General features: G+C 41.9%; 1 protein-coding gene across 6 annotated transcripts; it reads right to left on the reverse strand.

Moving 5' to 3' along the window:
- STAMBP (STAM binding protein) lies at positions 1–26499 on the reverse strand. Of its 6 annotated transcripts, none has more exons than XM_074332180.2 (11): positions 26381–26428; positions 24265–24482; positions 14909–14996; positions 14748–14823; positions 14361–14456; positions 12873–13239; positions 10706–10830; positions 9679–9816; positions 2758–2870; positions 2066–2165; positions 1–660 (listed from the first exon to the last, which is right to left on the reverse strand). In XM_074332180.2, the coding sequence occupies exons 2-11, from the start codon at positions 24293–24295 to the stop codon at positions 604–606; spliced, it is 1191 nt and encodes a 396-aa protein (XP_074188281.1). In that variant the 5' UTR covers positions 24296–24482; positions 26381–26428; the 3' UTR covers positions 1–603. The 6 variants fall into 6 exon arrangements, with proteins under 6 accessions (XP_074188281.1, XP_074188280.1, XP_019568427.1 ...); XM_074332179.2 differs by lacking the exon at positions 26381–26428 and adding an exon at positions 25878–26372; XM_019712868.3 differs by lacking the exon at positions 14909–14996 and having other exon boundaries at positions 26381–26499.
- Between the last annotated feature and the right edge of the window lie 686 nt (positions 26500–27185).

Consider the following 27185-nt stretch of genomic DNA (forward strand, 5'->3'; position numbering starts at 1 on the left):
AACAAGTTAACTGTTATTTTATTGTAGAGGAAAAAATATCCTGAAATATTTGTTAAATAACAATAATTCCTGACACAGTCATTCTTCAGGGTTTTCAAGCCTCACCATTTGGTCAGACATACTGAGCTGTCCCTGGCCCTTGTAATAAACTTCATTAATATTGCCATAAACCACAGGAAAACCCAAAGATTTTCTGAATGGCTTCCAAATTTCTGCATAGATGCCCTTAATTAGTCCAAAAGTAAACAATAAACAAGTTGGCAGAGAAATTAGGTGAGCTGAAAGAAGAAAACCGTTAACTAGTAACTCGAGAACAAAGAGTATATGAGTGTTCACTATACCATTCTTTCAACTTAACTTTTTAGTTGCAGGCAGACTGAAAAGTTGCTTTAGCATGATAGTGCTATTTTCCAGACTTGCCTAAATACGTATATTCAATTATTTCTTTTCAAGCCACAAATGGAAAGTCAGTTCTCCCTCAGATGATACTCACTTTCTATTCTGTCTAAAAAAGCTTTCAGAGCTTTTTGAAAAGTTTAAATTAAGGGGCTACAGTACACTGATGCGGTTTTATAGTTCTTGACAGGTGTCTGAGTCAAACTCTCATCGAAGGTCTGTGATGGTCACTGCTCTGTCCACAACGGTCACGTGGCTGCAGCTCTGCAAGAGGGAAAAAGGGAAAGTCCTGGAAAATTCTGGAAAGTCATTTTTTAAGACTGTTTACTTAAAACACTCATTCTGGCTAGTCGTTCCCAGTCTGGAAGCCAGGCTGCTTACTTAACTGGCAGTTATGGTAGGGGGTGTGGAAATCATTACTTTCGCCAATCCCTATCTTAGCCTGAATCAACATGGGCCCATATATTCTCATTTATTTTTAAAACGCATCTATATTCTAGAATCATTCATAAAGTATACATTTATCTAAAAGAACCGCTGAATTCATTGCAGCTTTTTTTGGTTACTATGTGAACCAGATAATAAATCACACCCACTCTCACATGGGAAACACTAACTTTTGACATGCAAAGGGGGTCTTCGTAACTGAAAACCTCGGCCTTTTGGGGGGATTGTGCAGCCTCTGTTTCAACATTCTGGTACCTTGGCATTTATTATATTCTAAGGCAGACTAACCTATTTGAAGAGATGCATCAGAAAGTTCTTTCTCATGATCAGCTAAAAACTGTCATTCCACAAGGTCTTAGTTTTATTTCTAGGAGTCATTGGAACTACCCTCAACACCTTTTCATACAACAATTCTTCCAACACTTACTTACTTAGTTCTCAGATCCTCCCTGGGGTTTCTTTTCTAAACATCCCCAGTTCTTTTTATGAGACAAGGTTCTGAGTCCCTTTTCCATATTGGTCACTTTTCAGTGAACCCAAAAGCAATAATAATACTCCATGGCCAGCATGGAGTAAAGCAACGCTATCATATTAGATTTTTATTTTTTTTAAATCATATTGGATTTGAGAAACAAACTGAAACATACTGATCTTATCACCAACTGAAACTTTTTATTCTCAGAATACAACTTAGGGGAGAAAAGCGTCCTAAGAAAGTTATAAAAATCCCTATTATCTAAGCAAAATTCCAGAATCAAATATACTTTACCTATCTTAAGCAGCTTTTTTCCTTTGATTTCAAATCTCCTATCGAAGTATAGGCTTAGAAACTGATGTTGATGAAAAAAACAAAACAAAACAACTAACATTTAATAAGCCACCTTACTGCACTAGGTATTTTCTGTACATTATTTCATTTAATCCTCTCGATAACCCCATAAAATAGGTATTATTATCATCCCCACTTAGAGATGAGAAAGCTGAGGCCCAGGAAGGTTAAGTAGCCCGATCAAAAACACACAGTCCGTAAGTGGCAGAGCAAAGACTCCTAACAGTTCCTATCCCACACTGCTTCCCACGTATGTCCTTATTAGGAAGATTTGGAAAGATAGGTGACAAGGCTAGGCTTCTATGTGGGTCAGAAAGTGTAATGCACCTCATCAGCTCTGACTGTCCTCCCTGCTTGAGGCACAGCCATGCTGTCTCCTACACAGATACATACACAGAAGAGAGGTGGATCCTTGCTGTGTGGATGAAATCCTTTCTGGCGACAGGAAGAAATCTCCTCAAGTCCATGGTCAGTTAGTTTAAAAAATCCAGTTCTGAAATAAGAAAAATCAGGCCCAGAATCAAGCAAAGGTGGTCCTGCAATCCTGCACACACACACACACACACACACACACACACACACGCGCGCGCACACACGCACACAGAGCAACAGGGCAGAGCTCATTTTGAGACAGCTTCAAAAGTGTTATGGCTCATAGGTCTCTTCCCTGCGAATGAATCAGAGTTAGGGAATGACTCATTGCTGCCACCACACTAACTTTGCTGGGAGAAGTCATAGTAAACAACAGGTTTTAGAATGAAAAAGAAGTTAACATTGAGATAAGCTGTTTGATTTTGAAATTCTCTAACCTGACATCAATCTCTTAAAATTCCTACTGCTTCACGTCAAACATTTCAAATTTTTCTTAAAAGCAACTAAATTATTGCTTGGATATCTTTTTAAACAAGTATAACAGATTTATCAGGATATGGGGCTTAAAAGGAAGTCTTTTAGAATAATCCATTAATACTACAATCTACATATTTCACAGAGAACAAGGCCTTAAGAATAGAGAGCTTGTCATCAGAGGCTTTCTTTCCCCACTATCTCCTTGTAATGCCCTGAGCCGCGTCCTGTGTACTTACTCCTGGAACTTGGGGGAGCAGACAATGGCTATTGACTCCGGCAACATCAACTGGTAGGAGCAGTGAGTGTGCAGGTCAACACTGGAAAGGAAGGCAGTCTGTGTAGGATGAGTCTGAGAAGAGAAAAAAGGTGAGAGACCCCCCTCATGAGAATACACAGCCATGAAGGAAGGTAGAGTCAAATAGTTCTCAACAGCTGGCACAAGGGCCTTGTCAAGTACAAAGCCATCTGCAGCCATGAGGGGAACACCTGAAGTTCATAATAAGTGATTTCCAGCATTGTAAATAAGTATAGTTTAACATGAGTATGTGAAGAGACTTATAATTTCTAATTGACCATCAAGACTTATTTAGCTCCTCACAAGCTCTCTCTATACAGTGGAGAGTCAGCCGTTCTGGAACAGAAGGTAGATGCTGCCCAATACTGCAACATGGTAGAAGTCAAGGACTTAACAAACCACACTTAGATGAATGATTCTTCTTCCTGATAGAGGTGTTGAAAGGTCAAGCATGAGTCTGGGGCTCTAAAAGTGGCAAAACCTGTCCTTTGTTTAAAGCATAACATCCATGGATATGAGAGGCAGAGGGTGGCTGGGATTTCAGTGGGGAGTTAAATCACACAAAGGACCCTGTCTTATTTAGGAAAAGGACCAAGATATTGAAATGTAAGGGTAACACTTAAAGCACCATCTAAATGTACATTCAGTTTCTCTCATTTGTTTTCAATTAAATATATAATGTTTTATCCAGCACATACCTTGTATACAAATAAACAACTATATAACGACATGTTCATCTTAGAGGGGGTGTGATCTTAGATAACAAGAACGGGAAAAGAAATACCCAATATGACTCGAAAAGACCGCCACTGTTCACTGCAGAAAAGCACAGAAAATAAATACGTGTACTTGACCAGTGTTTTTAAATCTGCTATGCAAAACAGGAAGCTCCTGAAGAGCTTGACAAAAGCACAGGCTCCTGTGCTCCACCCCTGGAAATACCCATCCTGAGAGGGAGCTCTTCTTTTTTAAAAAGCTCACCAAATGATTCTCATGTGCTGCCTTGTCTAAGGAGCACCATTCTGCAGAACGCTGTGAGCAGCTCAGGTGGAACAGGGCAGCAGGACAGGAACGTGGTAGCTGAGTGCTGACAGGAAATCCACACACACGGCCTCACAGACAGGTAACAACTTTGGTGACCACAAGGGAAAAACAGTTTCTACCTGATAATAATATGATCCTATAGACTGCTAGGGACAAATGGCCCGTGCCAGCACATTTCATCCCACAGTTAAGAATTCTAACTGGGAACAAACGAGGCCAACAGAAGCCAATCTAGGCCTCTGATCTAAAGTTGGGTTAGCTAGAAAGACAGTGTGGAGACACACAGCAGGGGCTCAATAAATAATTGTTAAACTAAAGAAAACTTGGCCTTGAGCCTCTGTTTTCCTCTAACTACTATGCCTTCTCTCTCTCCTTCCCTTTCCAGTTTTTTTTCCAAATTATCACAGTTACGAAATTTAATATTTATACACTACTATTATCTAATGCTCAGTTCACATTCTAATTTTAATAACTGTCCCCAAAAAGGAACTTTATGGTTTGTTTCCTTTTTTTTAAATTTTTATTTTTTATTTATTGACTTTTTCTTATTAGTTTCAGGTGCACCAGTGCTGTGGTTAGGCATTTATATAATTTATGCAGTGAGTCCCCCCGATAAGTCTAGTACCCATCTGACACCATACACAGTTTTTACATTATTGGCTATATTCCCCATACTGTATTTCATACCTTCACAGATTCTTGAAAACATAGTTATGCCCACTGTGTCCATCATGCTGGAGACAGAGGAAGGCATTTTTATGAAGAGAAAACAACACACCAAAGGAACGGAAATGAGCAAGGGGAGTGAATGCTGAGGGCGGCCTGGGCCCCTCGGCAGGAGTGGAGCGGCCACAGGAGCGCACTGCTGGCTAAGTCAGGCTGAGACCACGTGAAGGCGTGCCTGGAATATTGGGTTGGGGGTAACACAATAGTTGTGATCAATACACAACCATACAAAGCTTTTGACCAGGGAACTTGGTTTGTATAATAGCTAGCAAGGTGCAGAAGGAAGAGCTGATCTTTTGCATTCTCCTCCTGCCAATTGTAAGACATGAATACACCGTTGAGTATACTTTTTGTTTGTTCATAATCCCAAGTTAGGAAGGAATAGTACAGAAATATCATGGGGAAAAAATATCAATTTAGGCCCTAAATTTGTTCCCAGCTGGGCCCTCACTGCTATTAGAAATCCTTTCATTAATTTGTGACTAAGTTCTACCTAAAGTCTAAACAGTAATTACTTCAAACTTTCCCCCATCTCCTCCAGTTTCTAAACCCTTCTCCCTCCTATGGGGCAGTGGGTCTAGACTCCGACCTTACTGAAATCAAGGTCACCTAAACGAGTTTCCTCAACCTCTCCAAATATAACCCCGAAAGTCTCTCTGGATCTTTCTCTCTTCCTTCAATTCTGTCTCTGAGAAATGCATGTTTCCTCCCCCACGTGAAGATGAGCGCCCCTTCTGTATTTTTGATTTGAGACGTTCCTATCTCCACATTACCTGTCTCTCCTGCCCCCACTGGCTCACCGGGCAATAAAAACATTCAGACAGCCACACACAAGAATGTAGGTAAGCCTTAAAAATGTTGAACGAAAGAAGCCAGACACAAAAGAATACATATGGTATTTCCCTGAAAATAAGATCTAACTGGAAAACAAGCCCTAACATGATTTTTCAGAATGATATCCCTTGAACATAAGCCTAATGTGTCTTTTGGAGCAACAATTAATATAAGACCTGGTCTTATTTTTGGGGAAACGCTGTATTATGTACTTATGGTTATATACCTATGAATACCTACTGTTGTTATTTAAGATTTATGAAAATATTCATATACATGGCTACACAGCCATATTATGTACACAGTTATTCTATTACTTTCATATAAAATATTTCTAATGAAAAAAAAAGAGTTCATATTATATAATTCTATTTACATAAAGTTCAGAGCCAGGCAAAACTGGAAGCTATCGCATGTAGGAAGACACATTTAGGCGGTAAAACTGAAAAGGCAGCCAAGGATGTCCAGGAGTCAGGAGAGGGATTACCTGCCCCCGGGAGGAGTGTGACTGGGCAGGGCACGGCAGTGGGAGCGGGCTCCGGGCAATGTTCCGTTTCTTGACCTCGGTGTGTACAAGCGTGTGTACACAGATGTTAGCTAAATGATTCGTAATTTAGTTTATGTATTTTCTTATATGTTATATTTCAAATATAAAGGTTTCAAAAAAATAGAATTGAAGCAAAACACACGGTCAAGCCTTTCACACTAAACCATAAATGAGGCAACCTTTCTGTCAGCCTGGCGACTCCTTAATCCACCTCCCCATCTCTTTCCTTTAGAGCTGAGCTCTTCAAAAACTTAGTGTGCATTTTACTATCACCACAACCTCAATCCTCATTACTTTTTTTTTTTTTTCCTCCCCTTCTTCCGCCTCCTCCCGAATCCAATTCAAGCAGTTGTATATCAGTCTAGTTGTGTAGGATACAGCTCCCTGGCCCATGCTGGTATCATGAGCCTTGCGCTACCGCCAGCTGAGGCAGTCGGTCTGTTGTCTGACCACTGCCCAGCTCCGGGGAGAGCTGTTACAATCTTAGCTGTAGAGGGCGCAGCTCACTGGGCCCATGTGGGAATTGAACTGGCAACCTCGGTGTTAGGAGCACATCGCTCCAACCATCTGAGCCACGGGGCCGGGGTCCACCGCCCCCCACCCCATTACTTCTTAAACCCTTATAATCTACTCCCACCACTGTTTAAAACCTACAAAATCGAGGTCATCAGTGATTTCACTAAATCCAACAGACTCATCCAGGTCTTCATCATTCTGGAGCTCTCTGCAGCATGTGACATAGTTAACATCCTGAAGTTTCTTCTTGAAATGTTCCTCCTCCTTTGGCTTCTGTGCCTTAACACTACCCTCACGTTTCTCTCACGTCTCTTTGCTTCATAACTGCCTACTTCCTATAACCCCCTGGCTAGCCTGTCCCCCAAGCGGCCAGTGAATCTCTTCTTGCTCTCCACTCTCCTCCAAGGTCAGCTCCAGTTCCAAGGCCTCCAAGGTCAGCTCTATGCAGAGGTCTCCCAGATCTCTTTCTACCTTGGCCTTGCTCCCAAGTTCCAGCCACATCTCCAACTGCTTGATAACTATCTCCACTGACTTACTGTCTCACCAGTACCTTAAATTCAACATGCTCAGAACTGCACACACCATTTACAGCTTGAGCCCCTGCTTCTGCCTGTGAGCTGATCACTGCCGCTCCCATGAGTCAGGCCCCGAATCTCCGTCATCACTGACGTTTACTCATCATCCTCTCTTACTCATTCCCACAGCCTCTGACATGTACATTCCTCTCCTCCCCCCCAAATGCACTGTCATCACCATAGCTCACATTATTATGAGATTTTTATCATCATTCTAATCTCTTCAATGATCTCCCTGCCTTGACCTATCTTAAAACTACCTTTATTTTACATTTTCTGAAGTATGGCTTTGATCATATCATTAACTGCTCTACTCAAAATGTCAAATCACACATTGTACACCTGAAACTAATGTAATATTGCATGTCAACTATACTTTAATAAAAAAAAGAAGTCATCATGAATACAGAAAAAGAAACCGAAAAACCAAAAAGCCTTTAAGAGTTCTCCACTTATTAAAAAGGAGAACTATTCTGCCTGTCCACCCAAAGTATCATATTAAAGCTTGTCTACTACCATTTCTTGATAAGAACCATCAGCTCCAGCAAACTGGACCACTCGATGATGTTGCAGGAATGCAGTCTGCTATTCCAGTGCCTTCCCTTACTTATGGAACTCTCCCTGGGCACATCTAGTCAAAATTTTAGCAAATCACCTGAAGTGCAACACTTCCCTCCTCTGAATCCCACAGGGCTCCCTGTGCAGCTTGAGGCACTGGGCACGTTCTGCCTCACAGGAAGAGTTATGACTTGTCTGTCTGTGAGTCTAATCTCCTTAATGAGACTAAAATCGTATCTTACTCAAATTTGTATCCCCTGGCAGGTAAGGAACAAGTTTTCATCCCTGATATGCTATAATGGGGGATACACAACAGTAATTAAGCTGAATAAAGGACAGAGGCACATGGGACTGCCTCGCAGGTCAGTATTTCCCAAATTCTAACATACAAGTGTGTGTAATCTTGCCAAATCCAGAAATGAGCCGACTTGTTTCTAAGTAACACTGTCACACAACATGAAAAGCAGCTTGGTCTGTGAGAGTGAGGGATTGAAAAGGAATAGAAAGAAAAATTTAGAAATAATCTTTAGGGATAGAATTATATTTTACCTGAATTATTACCAAAAGATTACATAAGATATGCAGATACTTAAAAATCACCTATATTGGTGGCCCTTCTTGTTTACATAAAGGTATGTGCTACTTTAAAAAAAACCAAATGCAAGCAACTGAATTAACTTCTTTGGCTAATTTAAAATATTTTGACTTACATACTTTTAGAAACATCATCTGTATGAAGGTATAGTCAATGTCCACATATATTCTAGGCCAGCATCCCAACACCATTCACACTCCAGGGAAACTGGTACTTTAAAAACAGGTTTGTGAGATACCACCTCACTCCTGTCAGAATGGCTATCAAACAACAGGTGTTGGCGAGGATGTGGGGAAAAGGAAACCATCGTGCACTTGGTGGGACTGCAAATTGGTGCAGCCATCCTGGAAAACGGAGATTCCTCAGAAAATTAAAAATAGAACTACCTTATGACCCAGCAATTCCACTTCTCGGTATTTATCCAAAGAAATCCAAAACACTAAATTGAAAATATACATGCACCCCTGTTTACTGCAGTGCTATTCACAATAGCCAAGATATGGAAACAATCAAAATGCCCATCAATAGACAATTGGATAAAGAAACTGTGCTACATTTATACAATGAAATATTACTCTGCAATAAAAAAGGATGAAATCTTACCATTTGCAACAACATGGATGGACCTAGAGGGTATTATGCTAAGTGAAATAAGTCAGACTGAGAAAGACAAATACCATATGATCTCACTTATGTGTGGAATCAAACAAACAAAACAGAAATAGACTCATAGATACAGAGGAAAAAACTGATGGTTGCTAGATGGGAGGGGGTTGGGGGTGGGAGAGAAGGTGAAGGGATTGGAAAATACAAACCAGTAGTCACAACATAGTCACAGGAATGTGAAATACAGTATGGGGAATATAATCAATAATGTTATAAAGATTGTGTAGGGTGTCAGATGGGTATTGGACTTATCAGGGGGATCGCGTCATAGATTATACAAATGCCTAACCACTGTGCTGTACACTGGAAACTAACATAAAATAATATTGAATGTCAACTATAATTAAATATACATATATATTTATAGTCATGAGAGATAAAGTACAGCATAAGGAATACAGTCAATGGTATTGGAATAGCTGCAGTATGTACGATGTACAATGTCAGAGGGGTAGCAGACTTGGGGAAATCACTTTGTGAGAGGTGTAAATGTCTAATTATGTTGTTTTGCACACCTGAAACTAAAAAATAAAAATAAAAAATAAAAAAAACCTACTATTTGCCAAAAAAAAGGATCATTTCTATTAAAAAAGTTTTTCATAAAAACAATTTAAAAGCCCTAAGTAGTTCCCAGCAGTCAATACTGGAGTATAAGTAATCAAGTCTGCATCCAAGGGAGGGGAAAAACAATCATCTAAATAATCTGAATACGATTCACTTTGCTCAAAGAAAGAAACTAGCAGTGTGTTTATAACATCATGAAAGAAGAGCCTAATCCTCGGAGCGCTCGGAACTGCTTACGTGAATCCAGCCGAGTGTGATGAGGCGCTGCTGATCCTGTATGAGGAAAAGCTCCTCTTCGTTCTCTGTGTTGCAATAATCAGACCCAGCACTTTGCTTGGGGATGAGAACATCGGTGATGGTAAATTCATTCCTCATCTGCCAAAGGAGAAAACAGCTCGTCACCATTCCCTGGCACTGATGCAACCTCCCTCTGTCACAGCAGTGGAAAGGTAAACATCTGTATAAGTGAAGGCCCCTCCTACCCCAGTCTACATCTTGCTCACTGAGCCCCTCACCTCTGGGGTTCGCCTCCTTCCCTGATCATGTGCATTGCCTGGGGGCGCTTGCAAAGCCACAGATGCCCACGGCCCTTTGGGAATCTCCTGCTGCAGTGAAATGCGTCTACTCGTGGTTCTTGAGAAGCTCCATGTACAGTACCACTGCTCTTCCTTTGCTCGTGTCCAAAGTAGTTTCCCTTTCACTGTTCCTCTGTCTTCCTCATCAGTTAAGACTCAGTCTAATGCAATTCCACTTCACCCATTTGTTCATTCAGCAGTTAGTAATGGGTTCTGTAAGTGGCTCCATTCAATGACCTTTCCTTCCTCAAAATTCCTAGTGCTCTTATTGTACACACTATTTAGCACGCTATTTATCTTTTGGTGTATAGCTCCCATCTCTCCAAAGTGCTGGGGTACTTTTTATGGACACATGCTCTGTGCCTTACATATTTCATATTCCCAGGTCCTACCCTAAAGAAGGTGTTCGAAAAGTGATACACAGGTAATGACTGGATCTTCCTATGAAGTTTAGAATTAGGTATTTCTTACTACTAGCATTAAAAGAATCAGTTCAATAGTAATCAAAGGACTCTGAAAATCAATCAAATACAGGGTCACCAAATTCAAAGGGACACTGCATTTTGCTGTACATGGTCCCTTCAGCAGAGGGGTCGGTGCAAAGAGTAACTGACCCTGGATATCTTCTCTGACTCACAGGAGGCCAAGGGGGAAGAAACAGTCTCGGCTCAGGGAAGTGTTTCTTTTACCAGTTTTCCACAGAGAATTCCACATGTCTCTACTCCCTGCGCAGTGTTGGCGCTGGCTAATTGGAGAAACTGTGGGCAGAGCCTCCCGGGCACCACCACGTGGCGCAGTCCGTCGATTGTAGGAGCTGCAGTGGAGAAAGGGGAACAGTCTGAGACCACGGGCAAAGCCTCCCCAAGCAGACTCAGAGCTGGCAGCCCTGGGAGAGCAACGCCAAATCACTGCTCACCCCACACCCCAATTTCAGGCTGTGAGTGGGAATTTCAACCTAAATGGCAGAAGAAAGAGGGCTATCAAGTCTCTTCTCTAACCTCTGGCCACAGCTGTTGGGAGTACATTATTTCAAGAAAAGAAAAGAGGCTTTAATCATTCAAGTTAAGACAAGAATAAACTACTAAAAAGAAGTTTCTGAGCTATTCAGGAATTCTGTCGCCATCTAATACAAAGGATTAAAAAATAGTAATCTCATTCAACTAAATTTTCATTTTTATTTTAAATCTCTCTTTTCGCTCAGATAAGAATATCAAACAGTATGACTTTCAAAGAAATAAACCAGGATATATTCTAGATAACAGAAAGTAATTTGGGTACCTACTTACTTCTAAGTTAGTTCATTTAGAAGAAAGTTAAAGTGATAAAACAAAACAAGAAACATATTCTGGTCCTGAAAAAAGGCAAACATGAACCAAGCAGCTCATCGCCTCGTTCAGATGCCAACAGTGGACTCAGCGCCCTAACACTGGGCAGAAACCCTGTGAGAGAGCCAGCAGGCTAAAGTCAGGGAGTGTCGCTCACAGTCGCAGTTCCATTAAAAAGAAAAAGTGAAAAGGGGTGTGCTGCTTCTGTACATTCAACAGCAAGATCTGAAATGCCGGAGAGGCAACGTCAGAGCAGGAGCTAAAGAGTCATGTGGGAGTCTAAGGACGGGATCTGAAGATTCTGAATTAAAGTTTGGTACAGTCCTGTCCTTTCAATTCAATCATCACTTACCAAGTGCATACCAAGTAGATACTGTGCTCAGTCCACAGGGAACACAAATAGGAATAAGACTCAAGCCCTAACCTGCAGGAAGTTAAAATCTAGTTATTGATAAATGACTACACTCTTAGGTAATGATTTCAACTGTACTACAGATGATAAGAGTTCTAGGAGTTTTAAGAACAGAATTAATCTGATCGAAGGGAAGGAGATCTGGAAAAACGTGAAGAAAAGTAAGGAAGGCAGAGATAGAGAAAGGAGATTTGAGGTTCAGGGCAAATGTTAACAGACGTCTTTGGGTAAGACAGTCCAGGAAGTGTTCTGGGAACGTGAGAGCTCAATTTTACCAGAGTAGTGACGACATATGAAGGAACAGTAAAACAGAAGACTGCGGTATGTGGGAAGGAACCCTAAAGGCCAGGCGTCAGAGTCCAGCACCCCCTGCCCACGCTTACATTGTCACTTTAAGTGGATCTTCAGTAAAGCTAACTTCCTTAAATGACCACTTGAAAGCTTGTTCCTACACCAAAAGATCTATTCTAGGGAGGGGGGTTCACACAGTGTGAGGGATATAAATGATAAACGTCTAAGTTTTGCTTTGTCTTGTGCACCTGAAACTAATTAAAAAAATAAATAAATAAAAATTAAAAAAAAAAAAAAAAAAAAAGATCTATTCTAATAACCAAGGTATTCTTATCATTTTGCAGTTACTGTTATTGTCTCAGATCGACTATATACGATATATTTCCCGACTAAGCTCCGTAAGGATCAGAACGCTTTCAGGGCAAGCACAATTCGGTTGTCCCTGTCCCCCACCTTACTGTGAAAGTCAGCGGTTAAATTGCAAAGTGGTACGATAAATTTCAAGTTTCCTTTAGAAAAGGCCAACACTGGTCTCTAGTTTTCTGAACATTTCAAATCTCTGTATAACCCTTCAAAGCTGAGGGTATGATTTTCAAAGACATTATTCGTGCTTCTGAAAGTCGACCTGGGCTCAGGTAAATGATATGGTTCAACTGAAGGCTACTTTGATAGTATAGGCAACGTGGTCGGATGGTCACATTGATCAAACGGATTTCTGTGACCAGAGCCTAATGACTGGAATCGTGGGGGTAATCTTAGGCTGAATGGCCTAGAATGACACTGTTGGCTGCAGCTGAGATGGAAGAGGACGTGAGCAAAGGGACTCACTACTTTTGGAGTTGCTCAGCGCTCCAGGTTTCAAGGATCTGTCCACCACAGGTGGCTTGGCAGGCCTCACAGTTGTATGACAGTCGGAAGGCTGTGTGGGTGCGACAGGTGCGGTGGGGGACACATCTAGGGAGGGTTTCTCCACATCAGGCACCAGAGGGCCACCTAGGCTGGGGTCCGCCTTCCCAAACTCCTGTACAATTTTCAGGCGCTCTTTTTCTAGCTCCTGGTTCCGGATCATCTCCTCAAAGGCATGGAACTGGTCCTGCTCCAACTGTTGCTGCTTCTGTTTTGTTACCCTCTGTCTTTCCTTTTCCAGCGCCTGCTGGATGGCCATGTTCCGGGCAAATTCTTCCGCTTCCTTCTTCTACAAGAAAAGAATAGGAGTTAGGCTAACACGCCAGTCAGGCGGCTTTACACCTCAGGAGGACAAGGCTTTCCAGGGGGGGATTTCCCAAAACGGACTTCTGCTCTGGCCTGATTTCCCCACACAGAATCCATGCTTCCCTCGGTACTTCTCCAGCCGTGGAAGCGTGGCCACTCCTGTCCATTTAGCCACTGCGTACCTATTCTTCAAGGGCAGTTCGAGCCCCATCCTCCCAGGACCATCCCCAATGACTCTAACTAAAGCATTTTCTTCTTTACCAAACTCTTGATGCAACTTCTGTCTGCACCTCATAATCGGTATCATACAGGTTTATTCTCTATCCGTGCCAGGTATACATTCTATATGCCAAGTGAGTCTATAAAATAGAACCAAATCCAAACTGAGACCGGCTATGTTGGGGGTCTCTATTGAATATTAACTCCGAAATTTTTCTGGTGACCAGTTCAACATAGAGTGACATTTTTAATGAACAAGAAATAGCAAGTAATAATCTCCTTCATTAAGGTTTTCACTCACTGGATGCCTTAGAAACACATGCCTCGTAGCTGTTCACCTCTCTGCTGATTCCCACCATCAGAGTCCCGAACAGAGCGCTACAAAATCAGGCGGAAGTGCCTGCAGCGTGTACTCACACCTGACAGAGCACTGACAGGGTCTTGGGAGTTTCTCCACGTGCCTGAGCTGACTCTTTCTAATAAGAATCATTTGAAAATGGCTTTTAAAAAGTCAATTATTTCAAACAGGTACAGCCTGTTTCAGGTATAACCAAATGTGAATCAAATCCAGCATATTCTCTGATCTGAAAACCTATGTTTTAGTGAGAATTTTCATTGTTCTTAGGCTCTCGCTCTAGATACAGCAGACAAGCAATAGATTTTCTGTCCCTTGAGTTACCCTGATGGACAAGCAGGCTAAACCTGTGTGAGAATTCTCAGCCTAAACACTTGTGTTTTACTTTTTTGAGTTTCTGGCCTTTGCCAAAAAAAAAGTAAAGCATCACGTTAAAATCGAAGGATCTGCGGAAATATCATATTAGAATCACAGGGTACAGCCTAAGAAACCAAAATGATTTCCTTTTTTTGTTGTTGTTATATACTTACTTTTTCTTCATTATATTCTTCATATTCTTTGGTATATTGTTTTAATAGCTTTGCCTTCAGCTCTTCTGCTTTGGGAAATGCAATCTCCTTTAATTTCTGAGACACAAACACACACACAAAACTGAGCATTAGAACAATTCCCAGCTAATTAAGTAGAACAGTGAAAAAGACGTAAGTCAAATTTGCAATGGCAACAATGTTTCCAAATATGATTTAAAATGGCCCCCGACTGTACCATACCTGCTACTTCATACTGATCTGGTGAAACGGCCTCATATCCTATTGCAGTATTTGATGCTCAGATGCAGACAGTACCACTTTTACCTTGAAGTTAGTGTGTGCCGCTTTGAAAATTTTAGATGGGCAACAGTGAAAGTGAAGACCCACCTTTAATGTGTCTTTCTTTTCAGGAATGACAGCCAATTTGTAATCTCGATGCTTTGGTAGTTTCTCAATAAAGAGCCTAAAGGAACAGATCAGAACGATTATGATACAAAGAAAATATCCACCCGTCCAAAAGACGCTGAAGCAACGCAACTCCCTTATACCGTAGCTGCTGCATGACGGGTTTCCAGATGTTCAGGGGAGGGTAACAGGCACACTCAGACAGGCCGGGTTCCCCAACCATCTCTAACCCTGTAAAGAGCAACAGAGGCAAACAGTAGGTTTCCCTCTACTCCCAAAGCAGGCCTGCAGCAGCAAGCACCAGACTACTTGCAACAACAAAAAAGCCTATCCTGTGCCCAAAAATATATCTGCAAAGAGATTCTTTTCTTGTTGAGACAGTGACAAAATTTCAAAGGAAAGGGCTTCTGTCACAAATCATTCTTCAGAGAACAGTGTGGCAGCCAAGGGCAGGAAGCTAAAAGAAAACCCACGTTCTACTTCTACTCCTCCTCCGTGACCTTTAACTTTGGCTTTTTCTCTTTTGGGATTCGTGTTCCTTCAAAGAAGAATACTCTTTGCATCATATTAAGCATTACATGCATTACGTGTGCATGATATGTGCATGTTACATGTGGAATGTGCACTATGATCTCTGATGAAAAGTGCTTAGAGAAACGTTAAGTGCTAGATATTCTCTTTCAGTCCTTGTCCTTGGCTGTCAAGCTCAGTGGGAAAAATAAACTGACTCAATTCCCAGACCTCTAACATTAGGATGTCTACTTGGGGCCATCCACAAACAAGTGGAAGTGCAGTATCTTGTCAGAGCCCAAAGTGGTGAATCCAGGACTTCAGTGCCAGCAGGCCAGCTCCAGAGTCTACTCTTTTACCCACTGCACCACACTGCCTCCCGATGGCTCCTGGGAAGTTCACAACTGTTGGAAGGGTTCTGAACAAAGGGGTCTTTGAATAGAATGAAGTTGTAATAAATATAAGTTGAGACCCAAAACAAGTAAATTGAGGTTAGCTGGCCCATGGCCCTAAAATACTCTGCTGTAGTTGGGACTAACTGACTCTTTTCCATTTTCTGCCCTTGGGCAGGAGAAAACAGAGGAGGAAGCCTCAGTAAGGGGAAAAGAAGAAGATCCCCCCAACCTCAAACAAAGCCTCTATAAATTAGCCCTCCGCTTTCAGTTCTGTATTTGGTAAAAATTTTATTTCAATCCAATCTGACAAGACCCCTCAGGCAAGGAGGAATTCTAAAATCAAAATGATTCTAAAAACCTTCCCTTTGAGTTCATGAAAAAGATATAAAACACTTTCCTTGACGTCTATATTTAAAACAAGTACAGATTTATTTGTTCAACCATGGAGTCCTAAGAGGATATTAAGATAAATAAGACACAGTTCTTATGTTCAAGAGACTTATAATTCAGTAACTTTCTCACCTTGGCACTAAAGACCAAGGTGTACATGAATACCTTTTCCTTGTTTCAACAACTGTGTCCATTTTCTGGATGGGGACACATGGGCAGAAGGGTCTCTTGAAAGCAGAGAATGGGCAACATAACCCCCTTCCCATCCTGGAGGAAACAGAACTTAGTGGTTAGGAGGGCAAGCTCCGGAGCCACTCTGCCCAGGCTCAAATCCTGGCGCAGCCATTTACTAGCCATGTGACCTCAGGCAAATTACTTAATCTTACCATCCCTCGGTTTCTTTATACGTATAAATTATATATACGGAGAGAAAATAGTACCACCTGCTAGAGCTGCTGTGATGCTTAAAGAGATAAAGAAATAAAGTGCTGAGCACAGGGCCTAGTACACAGCTAACATCTACTACATGCTTACGTGATTGTTTATACTCATAAATAAAGAAACAAAACATGTGAGCAAGAAGAACGCTTGAAAATGTTAATACTAGGGTTAGAAACGTTCTAGGCATAGAAGAGCTGTGGCCCAGATGTATACTGTTCTCTGGAGTTAGATCTGGTTGCAGCCTGGAGAGAGGAAATGTACGAAAACAAAGACGTGTTGGCAAAAACACAAGGCAAACAACCTCACAGAACAATGGAAGAAAAAAAAGACAAGAAAAGTAAATATAAAAGGTGAATAAGTATATGAAACGGTACTCAACTTTACTTATAACTAAAGAAATTGAAACTAAGATACCATTTTCATCTATCAGATTAGCAAAGGCTTACAGGTTGATTATAACCAATGTAAGGAAATGGGTGTCCTTACACACTCTTAACAAGACTATATATAATTTGAGAATATTTTTTTCTTAGGGGAGGGCGGGGGTGGGGAGACAATATTAAAAATTTTAATTGTGTATATCCTTTAAATTCACAATTCCATTTCTAGGAATTTATCCTACACAATAGTACAAAGATATATGTATAAGACTATTCAATATAGCATTGTTCATAAAAGCAGGGAAAACTGAAAACCTAAATGGCTATCAATAGAGGATTATTTAATAAGTTATGGTGTACTCAAATGTGATAAAAAACATAATCACCTATTCATTCATTCAACAAATATCTATAGAGCACCTACTATGAGGTCAAGCATTGTTGTAAAGGCTGGGGATTTGGCAATGAATGACAGTCACAAATTCTTCCCCAGGGAGTTTATATTACAGGGGAGGAACAGACAATAAACAAAACAAAAACTATGTATATAATCAGTACAAGAAAAAGTCATTAATAGGGAAGGGGACTAGGACATGAAGGGGGGGTTGAGATTTTAGATAGGCAGCTAAGGGTATCACTGGAAAGGCAACAGGTAAGTAAGGATGCGGAGAGAGGGAGCCATGGAGAGGTCTGGGGTAAGACTGTTCCAGGCAGAAGAAACAGCCCTGAGGCAGAGTGAGATAAACCAGGATGTCCTGATACGGAAAGAGGACTGTTAAGAAAGCAAGTTGTAGAACAGAATATATTGTATGATTTCATTCATGCTTTACAGAAAAGGGATAAACATGTGAGCCCACGTGCTTGCATGGGTAGAAACATTTCCTTCTACACACAAGACACATAACAGTGGTTATCTCTGGTGGATGAGGCTTTTCACTTTAATTTTTCCCTCGCTGTTGTTTAAAAAAAATGCTTTTAACCAGAGCAAATATTAATTTTGTATAAAAATAACCAATTAAAAAATTTAAGCAGAAATTATGTAACATGAATGTACTAAGGACTCTCATTTCTTCCAATCTTAAAAAGCTAATCGGAAAAATAAGCATAATCACAAACGAAGACCCTCTTTAGCCTACAAGCCTCAATCCTAGCTGGCCATTTTCAGTGCAGGTGACGGACCATTTTCAGAAAGCACGTTTGTGTTACAGGAGGCTCACTCACCAGACAGGAATTGCTTAAGTCCTCTGTAACTCCTTTCTATGTAGCCTAGTCAATGACCATAAAAAGCTGTGAAAGAATCTACTGCCTGGATTATTGTCTGTGCTCAGCATGAAAATATGTACTGCTTTCATCTGTGGAAGATTCTTCTATACTGGGGTCTGCAAAAGGCAAAGCATTCCTGCAGCAGGGAAAAGCTCTGCGGGGGGACATGTGCTGGAGATCATTAAGATGCCAGAACTGCTCCAGGGAAAAGAACAAACATGCCTTTTAAACTCCTGAATTAAAGGATCCACAAAAGGTCTAGAACAATGACTCCCAACGGTGGGGGAGGCAGAGGAGTGGTGAGGTACATGCCTGCCCTCCTCCTGCCTCTCTCCTCAGTTTAATAATTGCCAAATGGAGCCATTGTTACCGACAGGAATAAACCAAGCAAAATGAAATAGGAAAACAGACCAAGAATACTGAGCTAGAGCTGTTTTCCTACTCTTAGGACTTGTCAGTTCACAAAATCAGAATTAGGGTCTTAAGGATATCTGCAAGAAAAATGAAGGTAGCTACACTGATTGATCCAGGTCAAGTCAATCCAACAAAGTCCCAAATTAAACCCTAAATCTAACAAATTAAGTGAAAAAGCTGCTACATCCCACCCCCCTTCTCACTCAACTCTCCTCCAGGCCTACTTCATCATAACAAATGGTCTTATGAGTGGAACTATATACAGGGACAGACTCCCCATATAGTCTTGCTGTTAACACTAACGTTCATGAGATAGGGTGGGGGTAGGGCCTCCAAAAACACCATTAACCAGGACCAGTAAATGAGACAAGGAAACCAACCAGAACTGGCCAAGACCAAGATGGCAACAAGAGTCCCCTCCAAATAACCTCCAGCCACATTATACAGTCATTGTAACACATCTCCAAGCTAAATGACATGCCCACCTGCTCCATGACACCTCTGGAGAGGACCACATAAGGACAAAAAAGAGGTGTACCCCAAATTCCCGGAAAAACCCACCCCTTCCGAGAACTACTAAGAATATTCCTCCCCTTATTCCCATATTAAGAAGCCTAACTGACTAAAAGCCCAGCCATAAGGAGGATGGGGCTGTCTCTTGCCTACAGACAGCCTCCACTCCGCCTGTGGAGCAGATTCCCTCACGATAAACTACTTCTGTTCTTTTGTGTGGCGCACGCTTGCATTCTTTCCTGCGTGAAGCCAAGAACGCTCCTTCCTGCAACATCTATGTCACTCAAAGTAACACTAAGTCACAGAAAAATACCACTGTCTTAAGGATCCATGTACTCTTAATCCTACCCCTCGTGCCTATTTAGGAGTTTACTGCTACCGTTAAGCTCTCTCTTTTCTGTAACACCAGCCTCTCCTCCACAGGATCTTTGCCATCAGCAAACAAGATGCTCTATAATCTCTCATCTGAAAATATATACCACACAGTCATGTCCTCCTTGGCCCCCTTCAATTACTTTCTCATTTTTCCACTTTCTTTACTTCCTATCCAAACTTCTACAAAGAGTTGTCTATGCCAGGTCTTGGCAAACCACAGCCAGTGGATCAAACCCAGCTCACCACCTGTTTTCGTAAATAAAGTTTCACTGAACACAGCCACACCCACTTCATTCGTTTATTGTCTATGGTTGCTTTCACCCTACAAAGTAGAGGTTGTGACAGAGTAAATGCCTGCAGAGCCAAAAATATTCACTGTGTGGCCCTTCACAAAAAGTTTGCTGTCATATACTCACTGTCTCCACTTTCTTGCTGTCCATTCACCTTTCAACACACCCTAATCTAGTGTCTCTTTAATCCTAGTGAAATTGCTTACCAAAATCACCAATGACATCACGTTCCCAAACCCAAATTCTCACCCATTTGACCCTTCTGACCCAGACGGCTTCTCTCTTGTAAACACTGGTCTCTTTTGGCTCCCAAGACACCACTCTCTCCTGAACTTCCTCCTACCTCTCGAACTTTCTTTCACAGTCTCCTTTGCTGGCCCTCCCTCCACTAACCAAGCACAGGGCTCAGTCCTGGGTTCCTTTTCTCATTCTATAGTCTCATTAACAAGGATCCTTCTGGCATTTGGTGAAGCCGATGGACTCCTCAGAATTTTTCTTTTTTAAGATATAACATACAATAGAAAGGGTTACAAAAGAAACCAATTCTAAAATACAGTTTTCAAAATACAAAACATTGTGATGTGTGCTTCTTTATTAATGAATTGTTAGTGCATTAAAAAACAGGATCTAGTCATGGGTTTAATAGCTCTGCACTGTAATTCTGAAGTAGTAATAAGTGTAAACGCTACCTTGAGATATCAGCAACAACTGTACTGTGCTATGAAATATCTTGATGTCTGTTGGCGACAAAATTACAAATACAGGCACACTTTGTTTTATTGTGCTTCGCAGATGTTGAATTTTCATCAACATGATCCTCCACCAGCAAAAAGATTACAACTCGCTGAAGGCTCAGATGGTAGTTAACAATTTTCAGCTATAAAGTATTTTTAAATTAAAGTACGCACACAGTGTTTTTTAGACATAATACTATTGCACACTTAACAGACCACAGTATAGTGTAAACATAACTTTTATATGCACTGGGAAAACAAAAAGTTTGTATGACTCGCTTTATGGCAAAATTTGCTTTACTATAGTGGTCTGGAACCAAACCCTCAATATCTCTAAGATATGCCTATATCATTACTACTACTACCATTTGAGGCCTATATTAAAAATGGAAGGAAATGCTAAATTTCAGTTAGAGGTAGTAAACATAATAAGTTTTTCCCAACCAAATCCATGGACCCCGAGTTCTATCACTGAACCCCGCGGGGTTTCTGGATCCCAGAGGAAGAACCTCTGTGCTAGAAGGTCTTGGTGGTTCTCATGGCTTCAGAACCACTGTATGCTGAGGACTCCTCTGGTTGTGTTTCCAACCCAGATGTCTCTGAGTTCAGACGGAAACATCCGACCTCCTACCGGACATCTCTACTGGGATGTCTCACATGAATCTCAACTGAACCCTTGAATTTACGCCCTACCCAACCCCTTTCAACACCACTCTCCCCATCTCAGTAAATGGACAACCACATTCTGAGTTACTCAAGGCAGAAACCTGAGGTTAACCTTGATACCACCTTCCTTCCCAAACCATAAGTAAGTCCCATGTACTCTACCGCCCAGATACCAAATCCATCTGCTGCTTTCCCGGCCACCACACGCCTTCAAGCCACCAGCCTCCTTCCTGAACCGCTGTTTCCTAACTAATTTCCCTGCCTTCTCTTAACACTCCTTCCACTATTCACCACACAGCAGCCAAAATTTATATTTTTAAAATGTAAGATTAGGTTACAGTCTCACTTAAAACTTTCAATGGCTTTCTACTGCTCTCAAGATAAAATGTAAATGCCTTACTGTGGCCTATAAGGTTCTGAATGATTCCGCCCTGCCTGCCTCTCTGACCTTATCTGGAGTCATTCTCCCTCCTCACCTGCTGCACTCCAAACACAATGACCAACGCTACTGTATCCTTCAAGCCTTGGTTTAAATCTTATATTCTCAGACAGCCCTTACCCTGACTACTCTATTAAAGTAGATATTGGTTATTCTCTATCACAGCACTCTATCTGTTGCTTTCCTCATTTTGTGACTACATATTTATTAGTTTACTGTTTGTTGTCTTCTCCTAGAACTAGAAAGGTACACCAATAAGGGCACGGGCCATTTTACTTACCATATATCCAGGATCTAGTGCAGTGCCAAGTAGATAGTAAGTATACGCGATATATATTTATTGAACGAATATGGTCCTCATCGTCAAAGCACTTTCTATGTGAGGCAACAAGGCCCTTCAGAAAACATCTGGTAGAGTAATTCCAGGATTCTACTGAACTTTCCCCAAAGAATTATGCCTCTGAGTCTCATTCTGGAAAAACTATCTACGAGATTACTAGAAGTATAAAAGAATACTACTTCTATCAGTAGCTAAGTATATGAAGAGAGGGCTAGATGCCAAAGAAACATCTCAGGAAAATAAAATTTGCACTCATTGTGCCTAGGAATGAAAAACTGAAAACAGCAAGGAGACGCTGAAAGTAATTATAATTCTATGAAACTTTATCAACATGAAGGCCACATGACAAGGTGTGACAGCATGGAAGAAATGTAAGATCTCTGAGGAAACAGGCACTACTTCTAAACTTAAAAAAAATAATAAAATAAAAAGACAACAGTGGTCCGTTTTCTCCTCTCTAAAATTACAATATGAATCCTAGGGAGTCCACTGTTCACACCTACTTTTATTTAGAGCACTGGTTCTCAACTGAGGCAATTTTGCCTCTCAGAGAACATTAGGTTAAGTCCTGCAGATATTTTTGGTTTTTACAACTGGTGGGGAGGAGGTGCTGCTGGCATCTAGTGGGTAGAGACTAGGGATGCTGATAAATACCCTACAATGCACAGGACAGTCCCCACATATTATTCAGCCCAAAATGTCAGTGATGCCAACACTGAGATAGATACCCTACTTTAGAGTAGTATGTGATCAAAAACTTATTGTGATATAATTAATATACATATATCATCTCTGGGAGAATACATGGGAAATTAAGAGTGAATGTCTCTGGGGAAGGTAACTGAGGGTTTGGGGCAACAGAGGAGTAGTGGGAGACTTAGTTTTTAAGAATTTATACCCTTGTGTGCCTTCTGAATTCTGCACCATATGTATGTGTTACCCATTCAAAAACGAATAATAAGGGCCGGCCCGGTGGCTCAGGCGGTTAGAGCTCCATGCTCCTAACTCTGAAGGCTGCCGGTTTGATTCCCACATGGGCCAGTGGGCTCTCAACCACAAGGTTGCCAGTTCAATTCCTCGAGTCCCACGAGGGATGGTGGGCTCCGCCCCCTGCAACTAGCAATGGCAATTGGACCTGGAGCTGAGCTGCGCCCTCCACAACTAAGACTGAAAGGACAACTTGAAGCTGAACGGCACCCTCCACAACTAAGATTGAAAGGACAACAACTTGACTTGGAAAAAAGGCCTGGAAGTACACACTGTTCCCCAATAAAGTCCTGTTCCTCTTCCCCAATAAAATCTTTAAAAAAAACAACCAAAAAACCAATAATAAAAAATAATCATAAAAACAGTCATTACGCTCAAGACTCAACTCACAGAACATTACTAAAAGGAAAACAAAAAGAACAGGACTGATGCTCTAGAATGAATCCTGAATTAAGAGTTGGAAAATCTGGGTTTTGTCACTCTACACTGTGGAACAAAGCATATCCCTAACCCGAGTGTGTTTCCTCACTTGCAGCACAGGACGATGATGTGGACTAATCGGGACACATGGAACTGTGAAGATCACATGAAACACCGCAGGGGAAATACTCTATGAACTAGTAAGAGCCATCCTACTACACTTTTATTATTATTGTTGTTTATAAGGTCCTGGTCTTATGAAAGAACGAGACTAGGAATTATAAATGAGGCCCTTAACATTATTCCTTTCTTAACTCACACACATCATTTCCTTATCACTGAGGCTTTAGGAGGTGTTCCCTGTGAATTATACAGAAATCTTCCATTTTTTGCTGCCTACGCTAAGATGCTAAGCAACTCAAGGGAAAGGTCTTACAATGAGCCACACAAACAGTAGGTGGTCAATTCCTATTTGATGAGTTGCATGATCATGATAAAGGTTAAGAAGAAAAAAGCTATTTCCTGAATCACTCAACTTGCTACAAAACAAGTACAGATGAGGAATCTTGGCTCTGCAAAGCCTTCAATATTAATCCCATGATTGGCTGCCTTGATAGATGAGAGATGACTGGAAAAACATTTATCCATACAAAACATGTGAAGTTTAACCACCAACTCTTGCCTAACAGCTGGGCCATGTGGGCACAGTCCAAAGAGCTAGGTCTCTTACTCATGAAATTACTGAGTCATGAAAAGAATACATTCAGTATTCATGCCTTTGAATGTCAAGGACAGCTAATATGTAGAAGCTGACAGAAAAAATGATTAATGCTAATGATGTTGTGAAGTTCTCTGGCATTAGCAATTCTGGCAAATAAATGAGCACAAGAGTGAGGCATCATCGGTCACCAGAAAAGAAAAAAGAAACTGGAGGTGTCTTACGTGATATACTTGTTATAGAGGATGAAAGCATGTTCAATGTTGCCTTCCTCAGAGTAAATGGATGCCATTCGGATCATTTCGACTCCAGAGCGGAAGTACCGACGGGGTGGAATGTCTTCATTTACCTCTACCGCGCTACCCATCTGGGAGAGAGCCCGCACCCGGTCTTCGGGAGGGAGGCTCACATCTCCATGGTCAGACATCAGGACCAAGAAGTTCTGAAACAGAAGAGAAAAAAGATGGCATCAACATAATGGCCCACATCATCCCAGTGCAACTTAGCATAGCGTGTGTTTATCACACAAACCTCCACCTTACGAAGACATGAAGAGAAAAATACCATATGCTATGGCTCATATCAAATAAAGTCCTTCTCCCACAAGAAGGCTGAGACCCTCGAGGAAGTCTGTATCACAATGATAAAACGATTGGCAGACTCAAAAACGCACGATTAGGTGATACAGGAGTATAATTATAACGGGCCACAAGGGGTTCAGTTCTACGCTTCATGCTAATCATTCCGTCATTAGGTGCCCTTGCTCTCTGCACTATAAAAGGAGGGACAGCACCTTATATTTTTTGCATTATTTCTCCTCCCGGTTACCCACTCCCATCCTCTCCAGTACCTGGCAGAGCATACTCAACGAACTTTCACGATGATCATTAACTGACTTCAAGTTTAATCATTTTTATTTAACCTGAGAGTAACTGATATTTTTCTGTGGTGTACTTTTTCATATTTGTGCACAAGGTTAGTTAGGGGAACTGGTCTGGGAAGGAATGTTCATAATCTTACCTCTACTCACTAAATCACAACTCCAGTCTATGTTCATCATTCATCATATCAGGGCAAGGAATTTAGATCTCGAAAACAATTTACTCAAATCTAGCTTCAAATACTAAGCACTCTCTGAGTAACAAAAGAGCACAAAGGTAACTTGAAAGCAAAAAACAAAACCAACAAAAAACCTGGGAGTCTTCCCTTCCTGCGTCTCAAACTGCAGTAATTCTACAATCTTTCTAGATATTGTTGCTGTGGGAATCAGATTCCAGCTTCTAATTAGATATCACTCAACATCATTTCCAAAAAGAGTCTGGGTATTTGATACACATTGAATTACAGCACATCCTAACCAGCATGCTCTAGAATATACAAGCTATGGTAGAATTCATTTTGGAATTCAAGGCCCTATGTCAACTGGCCCCTTTTTGTCTTTTCTGTCTTAAATCTCACTCCTCCCCAAAAGAGATTATTTGCTTCAGTCAGGATGCTGATCTGCCCAGAAATCCTCACATTTCAGTTCCATTTGTCTATCAACTCTTTTCCTGCTTCTCCATTCTGACCCCTCCTTCAGAGACAGTCTTCTCCCGGCCAGTTCTATCTCTAGGTCGCACTTTCTCCACCCGCTCTTTCTAAAACATCCTCACTAACAGTACAATAGCTGTGGCTAATACCAGGGATGCAGAGGCATTCCATGTCCCACAAAGCCTTTTTAGGGGCTCAGAAAGCAACTGAGAAATCTGAAACCTCCTCAAGTTGTCTAATTAGTACACTCAGTCCAGGGCCCATTAAAGCTAACTGAAGCCGAGGATGCTTTGTTGCACCTCAGTACCTCTCGGGAGAGGATCTTTTGGGTCGAGAATGCAACCCCCTCCTGAGGCCAGCAAGTGGTGCCGGGTCCTCCAGGGCCGACTAACATTCCAAAGGGGAGATGAGCATCCGCAAATAAGGGGGAGGTCGGGGAGATGTCGTGAAGGGCTGAGGGGGAAAGATGAGGAGGACAAAGGAAGTAGCAGGAATGAGCCGAGGGGGCGTATGCAGCGGACAGGGGCCTCCTGACAACTGCTTGAGGCCCCCTTCTGGAAGACACTCAAGCCCAAGTTGCCAACCCCGGGCAAAAATCATCCAAGGTTTTCGGGTCTTTCGAGTACGAGAGGCGTGGACGCGCTGGGCCTGGCTGGCGACCGGGGCCGCCAGGGGCCTCGCGAGGGGCGGGCCAGGCAGGGGCCCGAGGGAGGCGAAGGCTGCAAGCCCCACACTCACGACGGCTGCTCCCCTTGAGTCCGACCACGCTCAGCGTCGCGGCCCCACCATATTCCCGGGACCCTTCCCCACCTGTCCCTGCGGACGGCACTCGTAGCTTCCGTGAACGTCACATCCGGCGCCCGCCCCGCCCACTCCCGCTGGTCTGCACTGGTTACATACCCAGGAATTTAGGAAACGGGAGTGTGGGGGGCGGGAGCAGGGCTAGAACAGCCACCTGAACATCTGACCAATCAGGAGAGAGCTCGCCGGCGGCCATCTTGGTAAAGGAAATCAACAGGGAAGAAGGCGAACCAATAGTTGAAGGAACCAATGACCAAACTAACTTGTGCTTTTAGAATTATTGTGGTTTGGGTGGGGGTTCTTATCAGATAGCGACTCTGTCGCACTCACACAAGTCCAGCATTCAAGGAGGCGTTGCTGGTCGGGAGCACCTGGCCAAACTAACCACGGTTTCTAAATCAGGGAAAGGAAAATTGAAAATCTCAGCTTGTTTGTGTTACTCTCTACACAAAATTGATGGCCTGGGGTATTAGGCAATCAATTTTATGCCCTAGAAAAGAACAAAGAGTAATTCTTAATGTCAGAACACCAAAATTGGTTGAGAAATGGGTGTTTCATTTCTAAGGGTCACTGTGCAAAGCAATGAGGACACAAAAATCTGTATGACAGTTTTTGACCCTGTGCCCAGGACAAGATGGTCATTTACACCAAATAGAAACAGAGTGACACATTCTGTGTGTGGATGTGTGTATGTATGAATATACATACAGCCTTTTTCTGAAAGAGTCCTGCAAGCCAGCTAGTCAGCCTATCTCAGGAGACTTTGTATGTCACCACTGAAACTGTATGCTTTAGTTTAAAAGTTTAACTCTTG

Source organism: Rhinolophus sinicus, chromosome 2, assembly GCF_057876585.1.
Source record: "Rhinolophus sinicus isolate RSI-liver-muscle chromosome 2, RSI-T2T, whole genome shotgun sequence".
Lineage (NCBI taxonomy): Eukaryota > Metazoa > Chordata > Mammalia > Chiroptera > Rhinolophidae > Rhinolophus > Rhinolophus sinicus.

Coding starts and splice junctions, on each gene's coding strand:
- STAMBP (XM_019712869.3), bottom strand. CDS start 25,964: ATGTTAGTCGGCCCTGGAGGACCCGGCACCACTTGCTGGCCTCAGGAG. Junction 14,457..14,747: donor AAAAGAAAGACACATTAAAG/GTGGGTCTTCAC, acceptor TTTGTGTCTCAG/AAATTAAAGGAGATTGCATT. Junction 13,240..14,360: donor AAGAATATAATGAAGAAAAA/GTAAGTATATAA, acceptor CTTTTCTTGTAG/AAGAAGGAAGCGGAAGAATT.